We start from the raw sequence: 27,749 nt of genomic DNA, 5'->3' as shown, positions 1-27,749 counted from the left end.
GTTCCACGTAAGAGACTGTTAGTTAAAATTGAAGCTCATGGAGTTGAAGGAAAATTATTTACCTGGTTAGGAGATTGGTTAGGCGGTAGAAGACAGAAAATGGGAATAATGGATATGTACTCAAATTGGAAGGAAGTGACTAGAGGTGTTTCCCAAGGATCTGTGGTGGGGCCTCAACTATTCACTATATTTATTACCTAGATAACACAATAGAGAGCCTTATATCCAAGTTTGCCAATGACAAAGATTAAGTAATGTGGACAAGAGCATAAAATTACAAAGAGACATTGATAGATTAAGTGAGTGGGCAAAACTGTGGCAGATGGATTTCAACGCAGGTAAGTGTGAGGTCATCCATTTTGGACTAAAAAAGGATAGATCTGAGTATTTTTTAAATGATGAAAAGCTAGGAACAGATCACAAAAATGGAGTAGTCAGCTGCAAAAAATAATTACAAAGGCTCATGGAATGTTAACCTTTATAACTAGAGGGCTAGGATATAAGGGGCAGGAAGTTGATCTACAGTTATATAAAGCCCTGGATAATGAAGCAGTCTGTGCCCACATGCAGCAAGACTTGGACAACATCCAGGCTTGGGCTGATAAGTGGCAAGTAACATTTGTGCCACACGAATGCCAGGCAATGACCATCTGCAACAAGAGTGCCTAACCACCTCCCCTTGACATTCAACGGCATTACCATTGCGGAATCCCCCACCATCAACATCCTGGGAGTCACCATTGACCAGAAACTTAACTGGACCAGCCACATAAATACTGTAGCTACATGAGCAGATCAGAGGCTGGGTATTCTGCGGTGAGTGACTCACCTCCTGACTCCCCAAAGCCTTTCCACCATCTACAAGGCACAAGTCAGGAGTGTGATGGAATACTCTCCACTTGCCTGGATGACTGCAGCTCCAACAACACTCAAGAAGCTCGACACCATCCAGGACAAAGCAGCCCACTTGATTGGCACCCCATCCACCACCCTAAACATTCACTCCCTTCACCACCGGCGTGCCGCGGCTGCAGTGTGTACCATCCACAGGATGCACTGCAGCAACTCGCCAAGGCTTCTTCGACAGCACCTCCCAAACCCATGACCTCTACCACTTAGAAGGACAAAGGCAGCAGGCACATGGGAGCAACACCACCTGCACGTTCCCCTCCAAGTCACACACCATTCTGACTTGGAAATATATCGCCATTCCTTCTTCATCCTGGAACTCCCTACCTAACACCACTGTGGGCTTCACCACACAGACTGCAGCGGTTCAAGAAAGTGGCTCACCACCACCTTCTCGAGGGCAATTGAAAATGGACAATAAATGCTGGCCTTGCCAGCGACGCCCACATCCCATGAATGAATAAAAAAACCCTTAAAATCAGAGCCAGGCCATTAATGAAAGAATTTAAGAAACACTTCTTCATGCAATGGGTGTAGGACCTGATTTAAATTTTAAGTTTAAATATTGAAATAAGGTTCCCGCCTGTTTCAGGTGGGACCACTGCCACCCATTTTGAGACCAGCTTGAAAATCAAGTCATGCGACCAATGGGTGGGACTTGTTTTTTTAAAACTTTTGTTTGCATACCACCTTGTTTTTCAGCCTAAACACCATGGTACGTTAACGGAAATCACCCCCATAATCTTTCCCTAAAACTATAGCCTCCAAAAATAAAGGGACAATTTTAATGCAGGACCGGTGGGCAGTTAAAATCGTCCAGGTGACTTGCCTGCCGATGTTCCACCAGCATCCCGCCAACTTCCAATTCCACCTGCTGTTCTGAGCAGGCATCAAAGGCGCCCGCCTGAAGCCAGCGGTGTCCTTTAAACATTCAGATTAGAGTCCAATGCCGTAATCGGGCCTCGACTGCAATTTTAGCTCTGGCCTCAGTGGGGAAGCCGTTGTGGCTTTCCCGAAAGGTGAAGGAGGTGATAAGTCAATCAGGGACCAGAAGAGGCTGTTTAAGGTAAGTTTTTTTTTCAATTTTCCTCGTGGGGCCAAGAGGAGCAGGTGTGCTCCTGCTTGCCCTACAAGGAAAGTTTAAGTCTCCCCTTCCCTGAGCTGCCCCCTCCCTGTGACTTACATTCTTGCTAGCGAGCTTTTCTTTGATGCCGGCTTCCTGCCGCCTGAACCTCCATTCCTGCCCACTGGCTAGCTGCCATTTCACTCCCGTATAAGGTGGACAGCTGACCGGTGGCATACGGATGAGGCCTGAGAGTTAAAATCGTCCCGTCCTCACGCTGCCGAGGTCGGGTGCGTTCGTTGCTCACCCATCCCGTACACATCTTGCTCCCAGTTAAAATTCCCCCTTAAATATTCAGAGCCATATGGAAACCTAAGTATCATTATAATCGCCTTTGAGTTCAACACAGCAGATAATCTATCTGGAGAAGTAGTTTCAACCTCGTTCAAGTATGAATTATTCATTCATTTTTTGGTGGTTACTTTGGACAGGTACTGAACACAGGAGACATGTCTTTAACCATCATACACACACACAAAATAGGTGAAATTATGGGGGCAATTTTAACCTAACTCGCCCGTCAGGAAACTGGCGGGATCGGGTGCAAAGCTGGTTTTACACCCCACCCGATTTTAATCTCCATTGAGTGGGCTAGGTTAAAATTACCGCCAATGCTTTTAATTATAGCACAAGAAAAGTTCATACAGTCGTGAGAATATAAATTGTTGTGCCGATTCTGGATTTCCAGGAGATGGGATTTTAATAGCCATCCATTTGAGTAAATGCACTCCAAAGAAAAATGAGTGGATTAAAATTAAAGAGCATTCTAAAATCTAGCTAGAGTAGATAGTTCATTGTTGTATTTAATATTGATTTATGAATTGGTTGCCTTTCTCTTGAGCTTTTATATTCTATATATATATTTTCATTGTTTAGAGCATTTTAATTGAATCATTCTTGCCCAAAATCTATTTACATTAATCCTGTGGCCTCTGGGGCTATTTTAATAATCCAATCAACTCTTTCAATAAAAGTGTGGAACAATGTAATATTTCCTGTAAAGAGAAATGCTGTATAATTCCTTCCAAATAAATTATTCAATAGTTTTTGTGAACTAAAGCAGCTGAACCTGACTTGCCTGAATATCTCAAATAATGATTTCTGCATTTTTTTTTGAAATTGCTGAAAGAATTGCTTTTGACTTTTAAAACCTGGTAACAAACAATAATTAAATGCAATGATGCCTGCAAAATAGGTTACGCTCTCATTGAAAATATTTTCAATTTACTATTAATTTTTACCTTAAAATGTCCCTGAATCTCTCAAAGTCAATTATTTTCCATATGCCATAGTCATTGATGAATCTGCTATTAACTATTGATGTTAAATTTCTGTATTGGGACAGTAAATTACAGTTTTATTTCTGGTGTTCTGTGCAGTGTAGCTGTTCTTTCATATAATTCTCTAAAGTGTGACGAGAGTGAAGTATTATTCCAGTATAATGAATATGCTGTGTTGGCAATTTTTATTATTACCTTGCAAATCTGATTTTTCTATTTTGGAAGATGCTGAAAATTGAATGCATCAATTTGAAATAAGAGTCTACATGAAATATCAATATAGTTCTTTGTAGGAAAAGGCCAGAAATTGTAACAAAGACCCAGAAATTGTGCCAAGTGAAAATTGTAAAAACAAGCCCATTTCTTTGCAAACCTTCAAATGCTATTGGCTCATATCAATACTATGTCAATCCTACACAGGCCAGAGTCACTGGGATTGGATTCAGGATGGCTTCATCTCTCATTTAAAAAATCCTAATCTGAACTAGGGATAAGCACAAAGCCCATTGGAATTTGTGTCAGTTTGGTTTGATCTACTTAACTAAGCTCATCAAACTCGAACCTGGTAGGACCTGATAAAACTGCTTTTCCCTCTTTAGCTCAATGCCAATTTAAATTTTCCTTCCACATCATTGCAGGAGAAATATCTGAACATAATTTTGGGTTACTTGTGGGGATGGAGTTTGTACTGCACTCATCTTCAGTGAGTACACTTACGCAAATTATTGGCACCAGGTTGATTCTGGAGTTCAGTTCTCTCTCTCTTTGAATATGAACGTATTGCATGGACTTTCAGCCACTTTAAAATGCTCTCGTCTTGAAATTTTCTGTGCACAAGAACTGATGCTGAAGCTTTGATGTCCATTTGCTTGATCCTTATAAATGAAGGAGGGTTGAGCTGAAGCAAAGTGCAGTGGAGTGATGTGTTGTGTGACTCATGACTCCACTTCACGTTAATAATATGTCAGATTTCTGTCCAAAATGGAATCGTCTCAAAGATTTTACAACATGCTACCCTATATCCAATGCAATAAATATGCTATTGAATAACAACCGCACGGGATAAGCATTTGAGTTTTTCGTTATTCAGCTTCACAGCCCAAATTTGAATAGTGTGTCTCCTACAGTTTACTGGATTGTGACTAAAATATTGGCAAAGATCTTAGCTTACATAATTTGGTAACCAAATTGTTTTATTTGAATCAGACAGGATTCAACTCTGACAATTTATGGTATAATGTCCACTATTTATTATTCATAGTATATAGAGCCTTCACAACCCCACTGTGAATCCTTCCTTAAATACAGAAGGGGTTTTGACCAAGTTCAATGAAGAAGGAAAGTGCAGAGTTCTAACACATGATTGAGAGGTGTTCAGCAATTTGTTTTCTGCTCAATGGTTACCCACTCTATGATCTCTGACTCATTTACTCCAGTAAGAGAAATATGACAGGAATACAGAATCTCCTTATTTATAGATTTATTTCTGCTCTTTTGGCATTAAATGTTTTAATGAACTGGGATACTAGGTCAAATATATTGAGAGGTGCTTGGCCCATTGCTGTCTCTTAGTATCATGGATTTTTTTTTTCTTTTATGTGGGCCAGCTCAGGCTTTAAATACTTGGGGGTCCAGACAACTTGGAATTCCATCATTTGTATAGACTTCAATGTTCTCAAAATTAACTAATTTCATTGAATCCTTCATTTGTAATGTTTGTGATTCATGTACTAAGGGCCACCTTTGAAGAGCTTGACCAAAAGATCAGGTCTGGAATTGTAAATATGTCAAATTAGGCATAAGTGCCTTAACCTCCCTACATCTCAAAGTGGAGTAGTGTTATTTTTGTCCTGCACAAACCTGCTTCATGCTGGAGTGGACGTACGTAACATAGTTCACCTTTGGATGTGAATGGAGAAAATGTTTGGTGCCCCCTTGTATTGCGTCTGCTCATTAAAAAAAATTCTGGGATCGGAAACTTTGTATACGATGCTCCTGATGTTACTTTGTGAAGTTGTATCTAGTAACAGAATAGTCACTGATAAATCCAAAAGGGAATTCAGAAGAAACTTATTTTAGCCAGAGAGTGGTTAGAATGTGGAATTCGCTACCACAAGGAGTAGTTGAGACGAATAGCATAGATGCATTTGAGGGAAAACTAGATAAACACACGAGAGAGAAAGGAATAGAAGGTTATGCTGATAGAGTTAGATGAAGAGGGGTGGAAGGAGGCACGGACCAGTTGGGCCGAATGGTCTGTTTCTGTGCTGTACATTCTATGTAACATCATCAACTGGAAGGTTGGATTGTAGACAGCAACTTAATTCAAGACCTTAATGGAACAGAATTTCATGTTGCAACTTGGGGGTGTTCTACACAAAATGTTTTTTTTTCCTTGATTGCCTCATAGTAACAATTTTTAAGCCATTCAACAAAATAATAAGTGGCAGCTGAGTAACCAGTAAGTGTACAGATATCTTTCTGTAAGCATTTAAGGACCATATGACAATGCAGTAGAGTATCTCTATAAAAGTAATTTTTATTCCATTATTCTTCTGTTTTACTGTAAATCATAGAATTACCAGTACTGAAGGTAGCTATTTGACCCTTCGCACCTGTGCTGATGCTAGATCTTCAACTGGAACTATCTATTTCTAATCTTACTTCTTTGTCCATTCCCCATATCTTTTTTATATTCATCCTTTTCAAATAATTATCCAATTTTCTTTTAAATGATATAGTCTCTGCCTCAATAGCCAATTGTGGTAAAGCATTCCATGTTTTAATAACCCGCTGTGTGAAAACATGCCTTCTAACTTTCTCCTTTATTCTTCTTGTGATAACATTAAGTTTATGCCTTTTTTACTGATTCCCTAAAATCTTTCACTATTTGCCCTCTCAAAAACATTCATAATTTTAAAGACCTCTATTAGATTCTCCCCCCCACCCCATACCTTCTCTGTTCCAGTTTTTTAAAAAAGCCCCAAATTTTCAAGCCTTTCTTCATTACTATAGCATCTTATTCTCAATATAATTTTAGTGAATTTTTGCTGTATGCTTTCCATGGCTCTCATTTCCTTCCTGTAATGTAATAGTCCAACTGTGACCTAACCAATGTCTTAATCTTCTAAAGTGCTACCATTTCAACTGTCTTTGGACGCAATAGGAATTCTTGCCCTGTTTTTGCTGGGTAAGGGTGAAAAATGCACAAAGGAAATGACAAAATCCTGTGAGTGTGCCTTTCACTGGCGTGCTCCTTGGAACAGATTGGGATGCTGCCTGTATGAATAGGTTTATGCTGGTGAAAGGCTAACTTCAGCTAATCCTAAATGCAGTAATAGGAAACTCAGTCACTGTTACTTCTGGAGATTTCACTTTGACTATATATTTCTTTCTCAGCAGCAGGCATTCTATCGGACAGACTTCACACAACTCCTCGAACTGATGGGCAGTGGGAAGGAATCACTAATATTCATGAAAAAACGAATCCGGAGATTGTCAATACAATGGATTTTGGCAGCTCAGAATCTCAATCAGAAACTTGAGATGAGAAAGAGGCAACGGAAAAAGGTAAATAGATAGTGGGACCTGAATAGGCATCTGTATTGATTCAGGTATAACTCTGATCCAGTACATAACTCCTATTTACCCATAATATTATAAGAGTAATGTTTTTGGTAAGTTACATATGTTTTATTCCTCTACACTGAATTATTTAACTTCATAGTATATGTAGAGAGATTTAAGGATGTAAGGAAATCCAGTGAGAAAATTCTATTTGGTCTATCAAAACGTCTGCATCCAAAGTCCATGTTCCCTCCCACACCACTTGCTTATCCTCTAATTTCCTTCCCAGCCTTCCCTGATAAAGAAAATTAAGCAGTGTTGTTAAATATCTCTACAGCCCTTAATCCTGCTTCTCCACAGATATTGATCCAGCTACTTTTTAAAAGTGGTAATTGATCCCAAATTAACAACCTTCTCAGGGAGTTTGTTCCACATGTCCACCATCCTCTGGGGGGATAAAATTATTCTTTTCTAATCTTGCTCAAGGCAAGTTTGGAGGCAATTTCCATTGCTCACTAGTCCCAGCTGTCAGAATAGTCCTGAATACCTTTTACAGCTGCTTGATAAATACAGGCAAAATATTATGAGAATTGAAAAGTTATGTGAAATAAACTGCACATGAAGTGGTTTGCACAACTCACTGACTGATTTGTGTTCAGTAAATCCATCACTCTTTTCATCTCGATGGGCATCTGTTCTGCTAATTATATTGTATAAGGTTTGTCTTCATTACCTCTATAGATTTACTGTCCCTACTCATACTTTCATTTTGGCAAATGTTAATCTACTATTTGCTCCTCTTTAGCAGTAAAAAGGTATAACATTAAAGTCTAGTTGTATGACCTCTCACCCCTTATAGGGTCTGCACTGCTTCATAAAAAATAATTTTGCTAAACAAGGGTTAATTTAAAGGTATCAAATATAGAGTTACATGTGAGCTTTAATTATTGTAATGATTTTTTTTTGGAATAGCTTTGAAGATGCCCTGTAGATCTGTATGGTCAGGCTCTCCAATGGCTTAGTGACTAATTGCACCGCATGGTGTGCACCTAAACCATACAGACCAGAGCTCATTGGTTTTATCTTTGATCTGTTGAGTTGCTGCTTAGGCAGTTGGATACATAAATTAATCTCAGTACTTTGGCTAGGAAAAACAGCTAAGGTTGCTGCTTCTCAAGATAACTAAGAAGCAAAGGAAAAATTGACATCTGCTGGAAAGTACATGTGTGATGTTGGGTGCAGACATAACTAGACTCTTCTGTGATGCACTCCCAACGTCAGATAGTTTGCCAGCACTTACTATCTAAACATATACATAAAGAATGCACACTTGGGCAAGGTGCCAGAGGTCTGTCAGCGCTCTTGAAACCATATTCCAGAAAAAAAATCTTTAGGAGATAAGAGAAAAAGACAGAAACTTTGTGGAATAAAACCCTACATTTTATCTACAAGAACAACAACAACTTGCATTTATATGGTGTCCTTAACATAGAAAAACATCCCAAGGTGCTTATCTACATACATGCTGGTGTCAAACAGTGACCAGCATGCTATCTATTCGTGTGTCATTACATTTTCTTGGCCTAACACATAAATTGAACAATTTTATTTTGTGATAGCAAAGATAGGAATATTCTTTTAACCCATTAGTAGCCTCAGAAGCTTAGCTGACACCATATAAAATAAAGCAAAAGACTAGGTGTAAGTAATCTATTTTACTGTTTGAGTCTTTAATCAAAAAGTCTGCAAGGCGGTTTGTACCAAAGCATAATGGCTTAATTAAGAAGTTATAATAAGTAACAAAGATGTTAAAATACAAGAGTACAATTAAACATGCTAGTAAGATGAATACAACCTGGCACAAAGTTGATCACCAACCAAGACTTCAAAGTGCACTTTCCAAGCTCTTGATTAGTTGAGTGGTCCAGCCTCGCTCTGAGAACATTCTAATCAATACTAAAAAGCTCCCATCTTCATATGTTTTAGAGGCAATTAGGTCTGTATGGACCTCTCATCAATCATCCTCTCTGTCCCACGGGGCTGCTATCAGCCCTACTCCCTTATACACACAACATTTGGACTTACCACCTCCCTCATGATTAGTTGCCTCTGAGTTATCAATAACTCTTATCTCTGTCTAAAGCATTTTGCACTACTACAAAAGTATGGATAACTCCCTTTACCCATGTTATGAACAGGCAATGAGCATGACACCAGATGCTCATTACTCAGAGGTCCTCTCTTGCACAAGTTCATGAAAAGCTTGTTTTGGATGGACAGAAAGTCTTTGTTCACAGGGGAAACTGATATAATGCTTTTCCCTAACTAGGTTTACAATATTATACAGAAAGCTTGTGTAACCCTTTAGGCTGACATTCCCGTCCCATCCTTAGTTCACAGCTTGGTAGTGCAATTTGTCGATTTGTACATTCAGCTTTTATACATTGAGTATACTACACAAAGATTAAAATCTGTGAGAGAATTCTAGCCCAAGGGCATTGTCCTCCATTCTATATTGTTTCCCACCATGCATGATTCGAAAGGGTAGATGTCCCCTTTTCAATGTCGGCATTGCGTTGTTTCATTTCAGTCTTTCAATCTTAATCTCCAACAGCCCCTGGTGACCTCACATAGCCTTATCTAACGTTCTCATCTTGTCAGCATCACATACCTATCTAAGCCATTTGCTCTTCTGGTCTAAGTGGACTATCCCAAAAGCTCTAACTTTTGGGTGCAGAGCGCCCTATCTTTATAGTATTCAGCTGTTGGGGCTGCACGTACGCATCTCTGATCTTATCTCCTAGCCGTAAATTATCCAGATGAACCATACTAGGTAACGTGACTACATCATCCTTTATCTCTGCTGTGTTTTTACTAGCTGCTTTAGTTCACACAGAGACAGCACCTTTGTCTCCCGCAGCACCACCCTCTTGCTAAATGTCTAGATGCTACATGAGATGGGATAATTGACTATGCTCAATTTAAACCATATTCTTACATCTCCAACCTTTTGAACCTGAATGAAACCACTCTGAATCAATTTTCACCTTACCCCCTAACTTTCTTCTCGGTCTTGTCTAAGATCACCTTGAGTTACATTTTATTAGAACCATAGAACCATAGAAAAGGTACAGCACAGAAGGGGGCCTTTCGGCCCATCGTGTCCACGCCTGCTCGAAGAACAACCAGGTGCCCATTCTAATCCCACCTTCCGGCACCCGGTCCATAGCCCTGCAGCTTACAGCACTTCAGGTGCCGGTCCAGGTACTTTTTAAAAGAGTTGAGCGTCCCTGCCTCTACCACCAGTTCAGGCAGTGAATTCCATACACCCACCACCCTCTGGGTAAAAAAGTTTTTCCTCATGTCCCCTCTAATCCTTCTGCCAATCAGCTTAAATCCATGTCCTCTAGTTCTTGAATTCTCCACTAGGGGAAACAGGTACTTCCTGTCTACTCTATCTAGGCCCCTCATAATTTTGTACACCTCAATCAAGTCTCCCCTCAGCCTCCTCTGCTCCAAGGAAAACAACCCCAGCCTATCCACTCTCTCCTCGTAGCTGCAATTTTCAAGCCCTGGCAACATTCTTGTAAATCTTCTCTGCACACTCTCCAGAGCAATTACGTCCTTCCTGTAATGTGGTGACCAGAACTGTGCACAATAATCCAGCTGAGGCCTTACCAGCATTTTATACAGTTCCATCATTACATCTCTGCTTTTGTATTCTATACCTCGGCTAATAACGGACAGCATTCTGTATGCCTTCTTCACAACCTTATCTACCTGTACTGCCACCTTCAGGGACCTGTGCACATGCACTCCATGGTCTCTCACTTCCTCTACCCCTCTCAGTATATTCCCGTTTACTGCGTATTCCCTTTTACTGTTTGCCCTCCCTAAGTGCATTACCTCACACTTCTCCGGGTTGAACTCCATTTGCCACTTTTCCGCCCACTCCACCAAACCTTTGATATCTTCTTGGAGTCTACAGCTATCCTCTTCACTATCAACTACACGGCCAATTTTTGTGTCATCTACACATTTCCCAATCATGCCCCCTACGTTCAAGTCCAAATCATTAATATATACCACAAACAGCAAGGGATCCAACACTGAGCCCTGTGGCACACCACTGGAAACGGATTTCCATTCGCAATGATATCCATCGACGTTTACCCTTTGTTTCCTGTTACTGAGCCAATTTTGGATCCAATTCGCCACATTTCCCTGTATCCCATGGGCTTTTACCTTTCTGACCAGTCTGCCATGTGGGACCTTGTCAAATGCCTTACTAAAATCCATGTAGACAACATCCACTGCACTACCCTCATCAATCCTCCTTGTCACTTCCTCAAAGAATTCTATCAGATTTGTAAGGCATGACCTTCCCTGAACAAATCCATGCCTTTCCAATTGACAGTTTATCCTATCTCTCAGTATTGATTCTAATAGTTTGCCCACCACCAAAGTAAGACTGACCAGCCTATAATTGTTCGGCCTTTCCCTCGTACACTTTTTAAACAATGGTGCTACGTTTGCAGTCTTCCAGTCCTCCGGTATCTGCCCTGTATCTAGTGAGGATTGGAAAATGATCCTCAGAGCATCCACTATTTCCTCCCTGGCTTCCTTCAATAGCCTAGGAAACAATCCATCCTGCCCTGGTGACTTATCAACTTTCAAGGATTCCAGTCCCTCCAGTACTTCCTCTCTCGTTATGTTTACCTTATCCAATATTTTACACCTCTCCTCTTTAACTACTACGTCCGGATCATCCCTTTCCTTTGTGAATACGGAGACAAAATATTCATTTAAAACCCTACCCACATCCTCTGCTTCTACACACAAGTTACCCTTATCATCCCTGATAGGTCCCACCTTTTCCTTAGCTAACCTCTTGTTCTTAATGTACTGATAAAACATCATTGGGTTTTCTTTAATCTTACTAGCTAATATTTTCTCATGCCTTCTCTTTGCTTTCCTTATTTCCTGTTTTATGTCATCCCTGTACTTTCTATACTCCTCCAGGCTTTCTGCAGTATTTAGTTTTCTGTGACAGTCATAAGCTTTCATTTTCTGCTTTATCTTGCCCCGTATACTTCTAGACAACCATTGGGCAGGAACCACTTAGACTCGACTTCTTTTATTTTAAAATATAATTTGGTTATCCCCTTAAACTACAGGTAAATATTCCCTTCTCGAGTGCTTGAACAGCATCTCATATCAATTTATCTTGTCAATTCCAATTTTAGAAACAAGTTATGTCCAGTCTTTGTGGTTTACAGTGGAGACAGAAGTGCTTGTATTCACTTTTGGATATACCTTTCCCCTCCTTTAAGCACTCTAACTCGGAAAATAAATGGGGTAAAGCAAAACAAATCTAAATGTTTTCAAAAGAGGGAAAGCAACTTGGACCATGGCTGATCATTGTTTTTCCTTCTGCATGTAATTTTGAATTTTCGAAATCCAAGTATTAGTCCAAAACGTCACCATGTTATGACATTTGATACCTGCCGATGTCTGCAGATAAAGTCTTACATTCTTAACACCACTGGATCGCACTGTAACTTTGTTAAGCCACTTTTATGTCAAAGAACTACGATTGGTAATCCTGCACCGTCAACAGTCATGCGGTCCTGAAAATCATAGTCCCCTGCTTTAAAAGGAAAGAGAAACCGAAAATCCATTGTGGCTCTTCATGAGAGCCCAAAGGGTTAATTTGTCAATTCATTTTTTAAAGAATAATACCATTAACCAAAACAAAACGTGAGAGAGACTGGAAACTGTCCATGGTCACATTCTCGTGTTGAGGTCCAGAGAGGGCACCATCTAGCCAAAGCTGTGGCAACTATATCCGACATCCAGTCATGACCTCGAACAGAGTACGTCCCGTCGCTTGGGAGGAGATACCCCGAATTGCTATCCCAAGCCTTACCAACCTCTCCCACTGCCTTGATAACTCTCTGCTTGAGGGTACGATCCATACACTCGACTATCCCAGCTTCCTGAGAGTTATATGGAATGTGAAATGCACTCCTGAAGAAAGGGAGTGTTTCACTTTGAATTTTTCAGACAAACTTCTTAAGAAAACTAGTACAGTCTAAATATTTAACTTCAGCAATACAGAAGTAAGGGTTAATTACTTCTTGCTTGTCAAAACCTTAAGGGGGTGGGGGAGAAGTCAATCACAATAGCACAAAGTGCTTTGATGAAGTTCAAATTAATTTATAACCAGAGATCATCCTACAACTGTAACTTGTAATTCTTCAAAGCTACATCTTATTTTTTTACAATCAAATCTCATTTTAAAGTATTTAGCATTTAGATAGTCCAACTACAAGACATTTCCAGACTGTTGTCATATTTATTCTTTTCTTTTTCTCGATCACTTTTTTTCCTGATCAATCACAGGATCAAAGGGGATGCTGTCAGTTTGCCAACAGCTATCACATTTCAATGCAACCAATATCATTAAACCAATAGAATCACCTCCAATGTCCATATTTTAAGACATCAGTTCACGCTCACCGTTACTCAACACAAAAGAGAAAAACACATAACAAGCATTAAAAAGGGGGCATAGCCCGCAACGGCGAAAAGAAAGCACTCACAATTAGGACAGGCTTTTTAAAGAGAGAGTACTCTGAAAACAAAAGAACACGTTGCGTTGTTTGTAACACTCTCCCTTTCTCCTTCTTGATTCCATCATGGATTACCCTTTTTTACTTAAACCATATTTCAATTTCTGATGTTTGTGACTTAATGCCATTCTGTACTGACTCAAAGTCTCAAGCTCACAGTCTGGGTGCTCACCCAAGCCCGATGTAGTGAAGGTCTCTCCATCTTTCTCTTGTTTACAATTCATCAGAGCTTGCAAAGCAGCCTGATGTCCACTGCCTCCTATCCCCACTGCTTTCCAGACCACAGCTGTAGTATCCGCCCATCCCTGCCTGCCTTTTCGAATCCCTTTTGATAGACACTTGAACATCTCGGGGCTACAGGCATATAGTATCATTCGCACCTTCTCCACGTCGCCACAGTCATTCAATTCAGCAGTTTGATCTATTGCTGCTATTGAAGCTACAGGGTCTTCCCTGACTCTTATTTTAGGAATAGTTTTCACTAATTCCTGTAATTGCATACCCGTATAGGGGACCTCTATAGTCTGTGTCACATTCTCTGCAGAGTTTACAACATCTGCTTCTGCGCCCTCTGGTAGCTGGGCTTCCCCTGGGCCCTAATTCTCCCGACCTCTCGTTTGACCGTATGTGTGGGAGCCATTCTGGGTATCGGGTCCCTCGGACCTCGAGCATGATAATGATCTCGGTCCTCTTCCCCTTCCCAGTAACGATCTGCCCTTACTGCGAGGTCATTCCAGTCTATGCCTTCGTTCCCACTATCATCTCCCTCAGCTACACCACACTGACTTACGACATGTACCATCCTCCTGTGGGGCTTCAGTCATTTGAGTTTTACTATCTCTTTGTTACATCTATCATGATGGGGTCCCTTTTGGGTCACCTCTTTTTCTTTTCTCATAATATCAGCCATAGTTTTATTTTCATTATCAGACTTGCTACGCTCCTCCTCCTCTTTCTGTGCTTTATCTTTTAGCATTTTACATTTAGTCTGAACTGCCTGCAGTTCATCCTTTAACCTTTCCACCTCCTGAAGCTGAAACAGCAGCATCCCTGCTTTCCAACCATTACCTTTGATCTTTATCGCCTTAGTTAACTCCTTCACTTCATCCTCAACCTGACAGTCTGACAGTTTTTGGCAAATAAACTATAAGTTGTTAATGCCTTCATCTAATCCATAACCTCACACAAAGTCTGACAGTTTTTGACTAAAAGCACAAGTTCCTAGTTTCTCCTGAATATATTTATTTGTTTCATCTACTAGAGTTTTTACTGGTGGTTCTTCCATCTTTCCATAACTATCAATCTCATCTGCCGTGGCTATACATTCCCCTTTTTAAAAAAAAATTAAAATGAACCATGAGCCCATGCGAGTATCTCTCACAATGTTAACCAACCCACCCCTCAAAACCGTGAATTAAACCACCCACCGCCATACTGCCTCTGGACTATTACACAGTTCTCCCACAACCCAAAATGCATGATCCCAACTTTGCTCATTTAACTTGTACAACAACTTTGTACAATGTATATACTTTGTACAAAACAACATGTCGCGCCTCATGTTGGAGTGCCAATATGTAAGTAATCTATTTTACTGTTTGAGTCTTTAATCAAAAAGGTTGCAAGGTGGTTTGCACCAAAGTATAATGGCTTTATTAAGAAGTTATAATAACTTACAAAGATGCTAAAATACAGGAGTACAATTAAACATGCTAGTAAGATGAATACAACCTGGCACAAAGTTGATCACTGTCCAAGACTTCGAAGTGCACTTTCCAAGGTCTTGATTAGTTGAGCGGTCTAGCCTCACTCTGAGAACATTCTAATCAATACTAAAAAGCTCCCATCTTTTATGTTTTAGAGGCAATTAGGTCTGTATGGGCCTCTCATCAATCATCCTCTCTGTCCCATGGGGCTGCTATCAGCCCTACTCCCTTATACACACAACATTTGGCTTTACCACCTCCCTCATGATTAGTTGCCTCTGAGTTATCAATAACTCTTACTTTTGTTTAAAGCACCTCGCACTACTACCAAAGTATGGATAACTCCCTTTACCTGTGTTATGAACAAGAGATGAACATGACACCAGATGCTCATTACGCAAAGAAGGCCCTCTCTTGCACAAGTTCATAAAAGGCTTGTTTTGGGTAGACAGAAAACCTTTGTTCATAGTTAAAACTGACATAGTGCTTTTCACTAACCAGGTTTACAATATTTTACAGAAAGCTTATATAATGCTTTTCCTACACTAAGCATCAAAATAGATGTTCTTGTATTTTTGAAATCACCTAGGGAATATAAACCACATTCATCTGAAAAGAGTACTATGACCAGTAACGTGTTATCTGAAGTCAGATACATCTATTACATTTTGTTATATATTGTGCTTTTTTAAGGTTTTTTCTAATGCCAGTCACATAATCCCATAAAGAAGGAAGAGCTAATGATAGAGCTGCATGTAAAGTTTAAGTAACCATGTAATCATCTGGGTGAATGTTATAATGGTTACCTGGCACCAGCCTTAAGTGACCCAGGATTTCTGGGTGATAGAGATAATCTCAATATAGGGACATTGTGGAAACAGATGATATTTCAATGTCAAATTCCATTTTATAGCAAGAAGAATAAATGTAATTGATAAACTTACAGGTAAATAGAATAGGTTAGCAACTAATTCACATCATAAACCACTTCAACTTAATCTTGAAAGTTCAAATATCATTGACAAGTTCATTGCACAGGCCCCTTGTTAGAAACTTTACAATGGACTCCATAACTGCTGCTATATTGGACAAATCCACTGCAGTTTGTCTTGCAAGGTTTTATTTTTATCATGATCCAGACTGCTTCAGCAATGACAGAATCCCTGATTACTATTAACATAAAGCAGATTATTACCAATAAATTTGCTTTCAATACCACAATCTAATTAAACTCTGTCTAAATATACAGCAAATTATAAAACATTCTGTACAGTTGAAGTATACAGTTGATTTTTTAATAATATATAAGACTTGGATATTGGATAATTCTGGTACCACCATTTAGAGGAGTACCCAATTTTTGCCTTTTGTGCATGAATGAAGATATAGCTATCATGTATTTAAAAAAATTACAGTCTATGTGCACTTCCTGTCAACTTTTGGATTATATATTCCTATTCCCACATTTAAATGGGAACTGCCTTTTGAAACATGTCACCTGTAATTACACACTCCCACCAGTGGTGCTGCTGTAGCACCTCAGTTTTGTGTTTCCTTGCTCCTCAACCTATATTGCAGAGGTATTTCTATGCTCCAACCAGCTCAATTTCTCTGCTTCACAGATTGCAATACGTTTTGCTATTTAACTATACATAAGATCAATGTATTATATAAAAATAGGGACTGAATGATATCTTTGTACCCTGTTCCAATTATCCCCACCCTCTACCCTGTTTCACCTGCAGACTACACTTGGTCTTGACTCCCCGTATCGCGACCCTCTTACCCCACTTCAGCTGAAGACTACAATTGGCCTTGACTCTGTGTGCAACACTATGTGAGATTAACCAGTAATATATTAAAATCAGTATGTGGATCACATATTCCTTGAAAAACACAATGAGCAGGATTATCCTATGAGTGGCGAACGAATGTGTCTGCCATTCGTTAGAATTGCACTTGCCCGTAGACTTTTCATGGGCTTTTGCACGGCAAGTTCCTCTCATTGGGCGCTCAATCCAACACGGCGCCCTCTCCCAGGCACCTGGGTTCCGTGTGAACGGGGCAAGCAACTGTGTATCCCCTTAACCAATCAGATTGAAGCATCGTTAATGAGCAGCGCAGAGTCTGAACCAGGAAATGTAAGTTAGAATAGTGAATTCAATGTTAAATCAGGTACAGAAAGTGAAACAGAGAGGGAAAGAAAGATAAAATTAAGAGACTGAGATAAAAGAGATGGAAAGAAAAAGTAAAAAGATAAAAATGTATTTTTTTAAAATGTTCAACAATTAAAATCTGAAGGAATGAGACTGCACATTTGTAAAAGTTAATTTTCAGTGCCAGAGAGGTTTGGCAGTCATTAAGTCTTACCATGCCGTTAAAAGACTGCTTAGATTTGAAATGACTTGGCGTACCTTTTTTTGGCGAGATTAGTTCATATTCATCAGGGCAGTGCAAGAACTTCATGCCTTTCTATTCATTTGAATGGGGAGCCAACCGGCGAGATGTCGTTCTCACAAAGCTTACGGGGGAACAGGGCATCTGGTAGAGCAACTTCTGGATTTCCACGTTTAACTGAGCACATGTGGTTGCTGGCCGTTGCTCTACCATTTACATAGAAATAATAGTGAGCCCTGTAAGCCTCGCCGTTATTTTCATAGGAAAATTCGGCCCAATGTAAACATTGCAACAGAGATTCTAAGGTAGCTCTTTACTTGTAGTATTTGTGTGATGGCAGTAGGTAGTACTGTAATAGGATTTCCAATATTAATCTGATCACTGACCTGTAACACCAATGACTGAAAATGCTTTGGATCTTCAACGTATAGTTCCAAGCTTCCCACCACTGGTGGTGCTTTTAATATAACTTACAGATCGCACTCTTTAGCAGTAAAGTTACATCCTTTTTTGGTTTTTTTTGAAGATAAGTCTTTCTCTTTTAAAAAGGAATTTTCTCCCCACTCCCCTCCTTCTGCTGTCTGTGCATTGTTTGACCAGGGCATTGGATGCTCCCAGGCATCCACCAATACTATTTTGTGACTGACTACCTGGAAGACTGTATTCCAGGCTGATTCTCTCGTGATTTTCCCCTTCCTCCCTGAAAGATGTGCCTGCTTTGTAGTCACCATTTATTCACAGTGATGTTCTTGTGGCCTAGGACTCAGCTCAGCTTGTCTCATTCCTGTTCCTTTAAAGGGAGGTGCTATCTCAATATGAAATATTTGGGGAAGGCTCAATACCTTTAACAGTCAGGAGGTGCCATGCCATGCCAAATGTTATATCTTTTGCATTGTAAATTTTTACAATGCCTTATTAAATGTTTTATTCAAACCAAGAAGTAAATTCTGTAGTGCTGGATATGGTTGGCAGTGCTGCAACTTTATTGTATCATTATTCATGTCAGTGCACTATCATTCTGTTTACTAACCTGCAGATCAGATAAGAATGTTCCTTTAACATGCATTTTTAGGTTAAATGGACCTTTCAGCATCAGTCTGTTGATTCTTGCACACAAACCAGACAAAACTGATATACTGCTCAAACTGTGGAAGATGAGATATACTTTGCATTATTCTGATATACTTCAGCATTTCTGTCGATCTGTGCAAAAAAAACTCTACACTTTCACCCAGTCAAAATTAATGCAATAATTGTGAAGCAGAAAGGTGTCTCAATTAATTGCGGTGCAAACTTGGACTTTAAGAGGCCTCTGGAGTCAACTTTCTGTGCCATGTGGACGCAGATACTGAGAAATACAAGCCAGGAACTGTGACAGTATAACTGAGTGATTCAGATCAGAACTCCACTGCAGCATGAACCTTTCAACTCTTAGATCGCAAGTAAAGTGAAGCATGGCAGATGCCTCAAAATTAGATCCAGATTGCTGATCCACATTGATTAACCAAATTCTGGTTTCAAAGATTGACATCTCTCTACCTCAAAATCCTGCAATCTTACTATGTGTGGAATTTCTATCCTTCACAGATTTTGGTTCACCTGGGTTTCTTGACCGAGGAAGCAGGAGATGTTTTCAGCCCTGTTGTGTCGAAGGGTGGCCCGTTGGGCGAGTTGGTTCAATGGGCTGATATCTTGGCCACTCTGTATGTGTTGGGCCACAGCATGAAGATCTCAGCCACTTTAAGAGAGCTACAAAGGTACTGTATCCATCAGTCATTTTCATACTGAATTTAAGGTTTTATGTTGGCAATGTTTTTTTTAAAAAATCTCAAACAAGAAGATGTGTTATTAAACAGTGGTAGTGCTGGATATTTGTACAAGGGTGATAACATTTGGGCAAAAGCCAAATAATGCAGATGCTGGAAATCTGAAATAAAAACAGAAAATGCTGGAAACACTCAGCAGGTCAGGCAGCATCTGTGGAGAGACAATCACAGATGTTGCCTGACCTGCTGAGTGTTTCCAGCCTTTTCGGATAATATTTGGAGTCTGAAGCTGTCTATTAATCATTAGGTTGGCAGAAAAATAAAATATTGGGCACTGCAGCCATTATACTTCTACACTATTTATAATAGGGACTATGGAACTGGGGGAGGGAGCATCATTGACATAATTTTATGGTTACTTATTAGTACAAAGACATATTGAACTGTTACATTTTTAAACCAATTTCCCTAATGACACCTCTTCCCCTAGCATTTGGATGCTAACATTTAGAAATACAGATTCTATCACAGGTCATTTGCATATTTGTGATATAAATAAAAATGACAGCTTAAAACATTTCTTCTGAAGTGTATGTACTTTGTGCTTTTCCCTATTTATAGCTATCAAGCCTTAGTTAACTTGTCTCATTAGAGAGTGTACTTGAGGATTGACTCCCTACATTTTCTGCCTAAGCTTGATAAATGAGCCTTAGTGGAACTATAGCTATAAATTATGTTGTCACTGTCTTCAACGGGCATTATGACTGGTTGAATAAGCAATAGAATAAAAGACAACATGACATTAACTTGGATAAAGGTTCTACATTTAAAGCTGCTCATAAAAAATACTGAAGTATAGGTTCTGTTAATAGTTCAGCAAATTTATCCAGTAATTAGCCGAGTCTTATAGGCCAGGAAAGTTCTAGGTTCCATCATTCACCTGCACCTAGTTAGCTGATCTCAGCCAAATTGGCTGTAGGATGCTACAGTTAGCCTTAGCACCCTTGAATGGGCTGTGGAAAATCAACAAATGTTCCAACTCCTGATTGCTGTCTTGCACCCCTACCTGAAGCACGTACGAGTGGATGTCAGGTGAGTATAGGATTTAGTTTAGCCCATCTGTCTAAAAACCTGTCGAAGCAAACACATGAATAATGGCCACTTGGGTGAGGTACCAGAACTGACCAACCACTTACCGTACATAAGAACATAAGAAATAGGAGCAGGAGTAGGCCATATGGCCCCTCGAGCCTTTTCCGCCATTCAATAAGATCATGGCTAATCTTCTACCTCAACTTCACTTTCCCTGCCCGATCCCCATATCCCTTGATTCCCCTAGAGTCCAAAAATCTATCTATTTCAGCCTTGAATATATTCAGCGACTCAGCATCCACAGCTCTCTGAGGTAGAGAATTCCAGAGATTCACAACCCCCTGAGTGAAGAAATTCCTCCTTGTCTCTGTCTTAAATGGTTGACCCCTTATCCTGCGACTATACCCCCTAGTTCTAGACTCTACAGCCATGGGAAACGGCCTCTCAGCATCTACCCTGTCAAGTCCTCTCATAATCTTATATGTTTCATTGAGATCACCTCTCATTCTTCTAAAGTCTAGAAAGTATAGGCCCATTCTACTCAACCTCTCCTCATTAGTACAACCCTCTCATCCCATCATCCCATGAATTAGTCTAGTGAGCCTTCGTTGCACCGCCAAGCCCAGTACAATTGTAGTAATTACTCTAGCAAAGCGTCAACACTTTCAGGTCAAGACAAGAGGAGGGGAGAAAGCCGGCAGAGGAAATAAAATAATATGTTGGGAGACCTTGGATATCTATTTGTTACATTCTGAGAAAATTAGCTGCATTGTTTCCAAGATTCAATGTCAATGGGAACGCTATTAAATGTTTTAAGTGCAATATAAATATCTCTTTTCAGCATAAATAATTGCTTGTAAATAATTCTCACTGAAGAATCAATGAATATTGAGACACAGTGGTTATTATGGGTTACCATGCCTACCTTTTCATCACTGCCTGAAAAATGGTATTCAAACCCTGATAATTTTTTTTAAAAAAGCAACTTCACAATAGACAGTAAACAGTAATTTTTTTGTAAGCCTGTGTATAAACTAACTTTGACTCTCTACTCCACCCCCCCCCCCCACCACCAATATTGAGAAACTGCATAATTTCCATTACAATGACTGACTTAAACATTTTGTTTTGAAATCAGACAATTTCTTGGCTAAGGACACATTGTAATAACCTGTCTCACAATACACAAAGCAGTCTCTGAGACCATGACCTAGAAATTCAATGGCGCACGCCAATTATTCGGGCACTAAACGGGCGCCTAAGTCGCCAATATGGCAGGCAGTAAGAGTGCGCTAATTATGAGTCGGAGGTGCTTCACCCATCATGTTGATGTAGGCAAAAAAAAAGGCGTCCTGGGCCCATGCCTGAAACAAGCACTGGCTGTGTTCAGGAAAATCAGGTCTACATGCAACCTAACCAATGGTTCTTAAAGGGACCACTGCACGCCACTGCCAAAAAGGGAAGTTTGTAAAAGAAAATACTTACTTGAATGTGGAGCTGAAAGGAGCAGGAGTAGGAGTGCTCTTCCTGACCCCACATTAAAACCGTGAGCTGCTGCCAGCCATTGCTCATCCCCCTCCCAATCAGCCTCTCGCCTACCCCCCCACCCCACACCCTACACCCCACAACCACCGCCTCACACCTCCCCCCATCACCACCTCGTCCCTATGTCCCGATCGATCACCCTCCCTTTCCCATTTGCCCCCTTACTAATCAGCTGCCCTTTCCCGATCTCATCCCTTTCCTCTTTAACGACCCATCTGAGAGCTGTGATGCAGCGGCCCAAATTTCAAACTCTATTCGGTCTCATTTAAATTGGGCCTGAGGCCCAATATCAGGTGTGCCTCGGGACTACCTGTGCAGAGATTGTTGCCTACAAATTTCTAGGTCCATATCTTTGAAGCAAGCAAATATTGTTTTTCTTGTGAATTGGAGCATATTAATTGAGTTTCTCTCTGGGAAGTTAAGAGCCAATATTGTGATCATGGTGCTGTGGCAGCAGGACTACTACTGATTGCACTTGTGTGCATTGTAGCGCTATAATGTGAAGTTAGCTGTTTGCGGAACATCACAGTGCTCCCTGTGCATGAAGCAAAGGGGCTCATTATCTGGCATCAGGAACTCTTAGAAAGCCGATGATTGCCTTTAAGCTGTACTGCTACTGGAGAGTAGAAATAGCTACAAAAAGACCAGGACAACAAATGACACCCATCTAGAATTCAGATTTAAACTTCCTGCAGGAGATCCTGGAGAGAACAGTAATCCTTTTTAGAATGGAGGGGCTTCCCATTCTGAAGAGTAGCCTGGATGGAGCTAGCAGAAAGATTGATGTTGTTATGCCAATGACCTGCTCCTGGGAGCAAGTGAGGAAGAAATTATTAGTTACAGGAAGGTTGCCCAGCTAAGTGTGCTCACATTTTGTTTAATTTTACAATGTTGATTTACAATGCATCTTAACAGCAATTGTAGGCTTGGTGCATCATCACAGAAGCAGAATGCACAGCAATCTGGCAACTGTTTACCTACTTTCCTTTAAAAGCTGCTGCAATCTGGATTCCTTACCCCTCCTCCCCAAAGCCCCCTGCACACATGAAAAATGCAAAGGGAGCATATTTAAATTATATTTAAGTGACCATATCCTGCAGAATCCAGCTGGGTGGGGCTACCACTCAACCAGCATGGGAACACCCGGGAATGCTGGGATCGTGGGCCGTTCTTAGCCCCAGTCCAGGAATCAACACTAGTGTTCACACTTAAGCTTTCCCAGGAGAGTTTTCTAATCTGTAGGAGGAAGGAATACCCATTGGGAGGAAATTGTTCCCATGTGCTCAAATGCACCATTGGAAGGTAAAAGAAATGAATTGCATCCACAACATTAGCAGACTTATATGAGTGGAGTGAAAGGTTCTCACTGTTCCATTCTCCAGAAGGAGTAGCGTAGGTGAGAGAAGATAGTTAAGAATTTCCTCTATTAAAATTACCAACACTAAACCAATTAAATTTGATGTGAAGCCCAGCTAAGATCAGTTCTGATGAGATCAGATCCAGCATTCCACTAAATACCGTTAACCCCTAAGTGGTTAAACCCTATTCTGATGGTTTTGTTGCTATGCTTTTAGATTAGCATCAAGTAAAACTGCTATCCAAGCTGACCTGGATGTCGGGAGAGGGTTTGAACTGATACAGATCTGAACTATTACTGGCTCCGGCTCAGGATTTCAATCCAATTTTATAGGATCCTACATGCAAATTGGTTTATAGTGAAAAAAAATGGGGATTTAAAATCTGATTCAAAAATGTTAAGCCTTGATAATGTTTATCCCCAGCCCTGATAGAATACACACTAACAGATGTCATACAGGGTCATTTTGTAACAATGTTTGTTGATCCCCTATGGTGTTGTTCATTAGTCGTCTCAGATCTGAAGCACAGCTGTGAAGCTCAGCTGCTAAAGTGTTTTTTCTGGTCTGTCCCTTTAAGGCCACTGTTTAACAACTTTCAATGGGGTAGTTCTCTAAGTAGCCATGCCCTGAAGTCAATTAGCAGCTAATTGCTGTTCCTTTGGGAAATTTGCCTTTAGATTGGCATCTACTTAAAAAACCCCAATTCCTCTTGTTGGGGAAAGGCCAGGTAATCAAGGTTAGAGGAAACTAGCAGGAAGTAACTGGTTTTCTTTCTCTTTTTAAATTTATTATTACGATTGCTTAGTTCTAATTTGTTGTGAATTGATATTTGAGCCAAAAAGCTGCAAGACTAACCTGCACTTTGCATATGTGACACTTTCAATACGTGGCACTTTCAATACTGGACACCTGCGATACAACACTTTTGTTTATTATAAATAATGGAGAAATCGATCCCTTGGCTAAAGGTGGCTGATAAGTAATTCCAGAAGGAACAGAAATCTGCATAATAGCTCATAAATGCCAAATAGTATTGCTCTAATTTGGTGCAGCCAGGAATGTGTCTACAGATTTTAATGCTAACTCAAGGCACAGAGTTCAATATGACCGATTGAAAAGATCATATTGATTGTACTGAGGGAAATAATAATTGTGTTTGACACTGAAGAGGTGAATCTGGTGCATAGGTCCCGGAGAGTATATACGAATATCAAGCTGAAATTAAAAGATTAGTAGCTAGCAGGTCTATTTAAAATCTAGTTGCTTGATATCCCATTTGAATGAAAGGGGAATAGAGCCTTTTCAGCTGCATCATGCATGTGGCATGATAGCAGAATTATCTTGGAGTGGGGAGTGGGCTGGAACTGCCTATACAGAAAATATTAGTATCATACTCTGAAAAGAATTAACCTCGTCTGACCTTAGTGTTTAGTGCAGAATTTGATGCTTTCACAAGGCTTGACAAATCCCATGCACGATCCTTAAACTCGAACAGATTGGTACTTCCAAATCCTTCATGCAGACTAACTTCTCTACTATGGATTTAATCAGTCGGTTAATTGTAGCTTTGATGCAGCATTCACTGATATCAAGAGAACACAATAAATTCTTTTACCCAAACTTACAGGGTGTGCTTTTTATTCCCACCTTTTATAAACTAATTATGGGCTAGAATTGCTTTAAAAAGAACGGTGAGCTCAATAGCGCTCACCGTTGTTCGTGGCCAAATGAAAGAGCAAGTTCTGATGTTTGCACATGCGCAGACAAACACAGAAATCCGGAACTTGCTCTTCCTGGTTAGTCGGCGATCTGACAGGTTCTCCTTAAAAGGCTATCGCCAGCTCCAATCAACAGAAGCAACGCACCAGTGCCAACTTACTCTTCTGCCCAGCTGGAAACTAACTAACCTCACCACAAAACAAGTACGCTTAAATATACCAGGTCAAAACCACATTTTAACAGCGAGGTAAGTTTTAATGACAGCCAAACAACTAAAACAAATTAATTTTTAAAAACTCCTTTTAATAGCTTTTGGTAATTAAAAATTTTTTTTTTAAAACTTTTTCCTTCTGTCTTCTATTCAATTCGATTATTTCTTACCCTTTTTTTGCGATCTATAACTGTTTTACAAATGATTTTATTGTTGCAGCTTTCACTTCCTGGTTTTTACGTTGCAGCGTGAACTTCAAGGCTTTGACTCTTTGCGGCTTTGCAAGAATGCTGCAATCTGATTGGTCGAGGGGAGAGATCGATCCTCTCACTTCGTCCACAGGTCCGAGCTTCAGTGGAGTTAACGCTGGGATCTTCTCAGCTTCCTATTAGAGGAAGTGCCCGCAGTAAAGACCGCGGTAAGTCAGTGGGTGAGTATAAATCTATGGAGCGGTTTGCCGCTCGGAGCAATTTACTGGCCTATATTTTAAGCTTAATAAACTGTATAAGTTGAATTTATTTTTAATAATTTAATGTTCCTAATCCTTTGATGAGTAATACATGAGTTTGTGGATTGTAGATGTGCTCACTGCCATATTCAAAAATGCAACCAGTGTCCTTTTGTTATGCTTGGAGTGTGGATAGGTAGAAATAACCATTAGCGAAAACTGATTTGCTCATTATTGCTCTCTGCATCTTGTTCTATTGATGAAAATTATGTCAAATATAGGTATGCAGGTTAGTGTATCAACCTCCTGCGAGAACTGAATCCAATTCAACCATCAGAATGAGTTGAGTATTATACCCAAATGAGCGGTTGGACTAATAAATCAGCAACACAAAGTGCCGGAATAGGGTGGAAGCAGTATATATAAAAATCCTCGTTGAAGATAATGGCAGCTATGTTCAGAATTACAATTTACAAAGCTGCAGATGATGAGCTGTCTCAGATGGTAGAATACAGCATGTGCACAGAAGAGAAGTGCCGGTCTTGCAGCAAAGCTCCAGCTCATTGCCACGTTTTGTGCAATCTGTCTGTGTTTGTGCTCAATCTCATTAAGGACATGATCCTTGAAATAATTATTTTTTAGATGGGGCATGACATGCAAGTCAACACACTGATTCCCAACAATTCACACACTAATTCTTGGTCTACGTTTTTGGTACCCTTCACGCATCTCTCACAGTATGTCGGTGTAGTGTGCTGAAAACAATTCACTTTGATATTATTCAGCAAATATTTCCTTTCAACTTGATTTCAAATTTCATAAGGTGAGTCAAAGCTAGAAGGAGCAAGGCAGAGGAGCTTTTATGACCATGCTGTTGCTTTCTGAGATCTTCAAAGCAAACACCACTACCCCTGCTGGTAGTTACAAATTTTCCTAGGAAAATTATGCTGAAAACAATTCACTTTGATGTTATACAACAAATATTTCCTTTCAACTTGATTCAAATTTTATAATGTGAGACTCAAAGCTAAAAGGAGCAAGGCAGAGGAGCTTTTCATGACCTCGGAAAAGCTCATTTCAGAAAGAAATCTGGATCTTCTTGAGCCATTAACTGTATAGACTTGTATAAGATTCTGATTTGAATGAAAACATATTTTAATGTTATGTACCTAAATATGATAAATTAATTTGTTTTAAATACTTGTTTAGATGTATTAACTATGAAACAGTTGCAAATCCATACAGAATCTGCTGCTATTGTGATTACTGCTGATTACTGCTCATTACATTGTCAGCACCACTTCCAGGCTCTGTCCTTTCCTCAGTGTCACTCCCATGCTTCCCCACTCTTCCCAGCAGTGAAACATAGTCGTGTTGCAGTGTATGAAGTCATGATTTGGCTGTGGCAGTAAAAAGAAAAACAAAGCACAAATATTGAAAATATGAAATAATAACAGAAAATGCTGAAAGCACACAGCAGGTCCAGCAACATCTGGAAAAGCAAGATAGATTAACACGTCAGGTGTGGATCCCTTGTCAGAAATGATTTGGGACATTTTCAAGCTCAATTTTAACAAAATTGTGAACATATATTTTTGTTATATAGTCCGTGTTTGTTTCTGGACAGAATGGTACCTAACACCGCTCACAGATGTTGGTAGAAATTAAACTGGCTAATGGTACAAAGGTCTTGTCCTATTGAGCGGCCATGGAAAAAGGCACCTTCATGACTTAATATAATGTTTTCATATCAGGCAAACAGAAACTGTACTTACAAGGATTTCTCAGTAATTTGGTTTGGAGGCTCTTGAGCATGCTAATAGGTACCTGATGTCATTCACCCTGCTGACCCCCAAAAATGCCTGCCTGCCTTCTATTACAGCAGCAGCAATGGGCATCAATCATTTTATCACTTTACTCAGTGCTGCATTGAAACTGTAGTTTAGACAATTTTTCCATTTTTAGTTATCTCAATTATCAGTGCTCCAATTGA

General features: G+C 39.9%; 1 protein-coding gene across 1 annotated transcript in view; it reads left to right on the top strand.

The window, feature by feature from the left end:
* LOC137341186 (alpha-1,6-mannosylglycoprotein 6-beta-N-acetylglucosaminyltransferase B-like) overlaps positions 1–27,749 on the top strand; it is a 649,449-nt gene that overhangs the window by 397,088 nt on the left and 224,612 nt on the right. The window contains exons 7-8 of the mRNA XM_068004202.1: positions 6,712–6,882; positions 19,205–19,374. Coding sequence (XP_067860303.1) covers positions 6,712–6,882; positions 19,205–19,374 — 341 coding nt within the window. The remainder of the gene's footprint in view (positions 1–6,711; positions 6,883–19,204; positions 19,375–27,749) is intronic.

This window comes from Heptranchias perlo, chromosome 23 (assembly GCF_035084215.1).
Source record: "Heptranchias perlo isolate sHepPer1 chromosome 23, sHepPer1.hap1, whole genome shotgun sequence".
Taxonomy (NCBI): domain Eukaryota; kingdom Metazoa; phylum Chordata; class Chondrichthyes; order Hexanchiformes; family Hexanchidae; genus Heptranchias; species Heptranchias perlo.
Note: the sequence above shows the minus strand (reverse complement) of the source record. Positions and strands in the feature narration are given on the sequence as shown.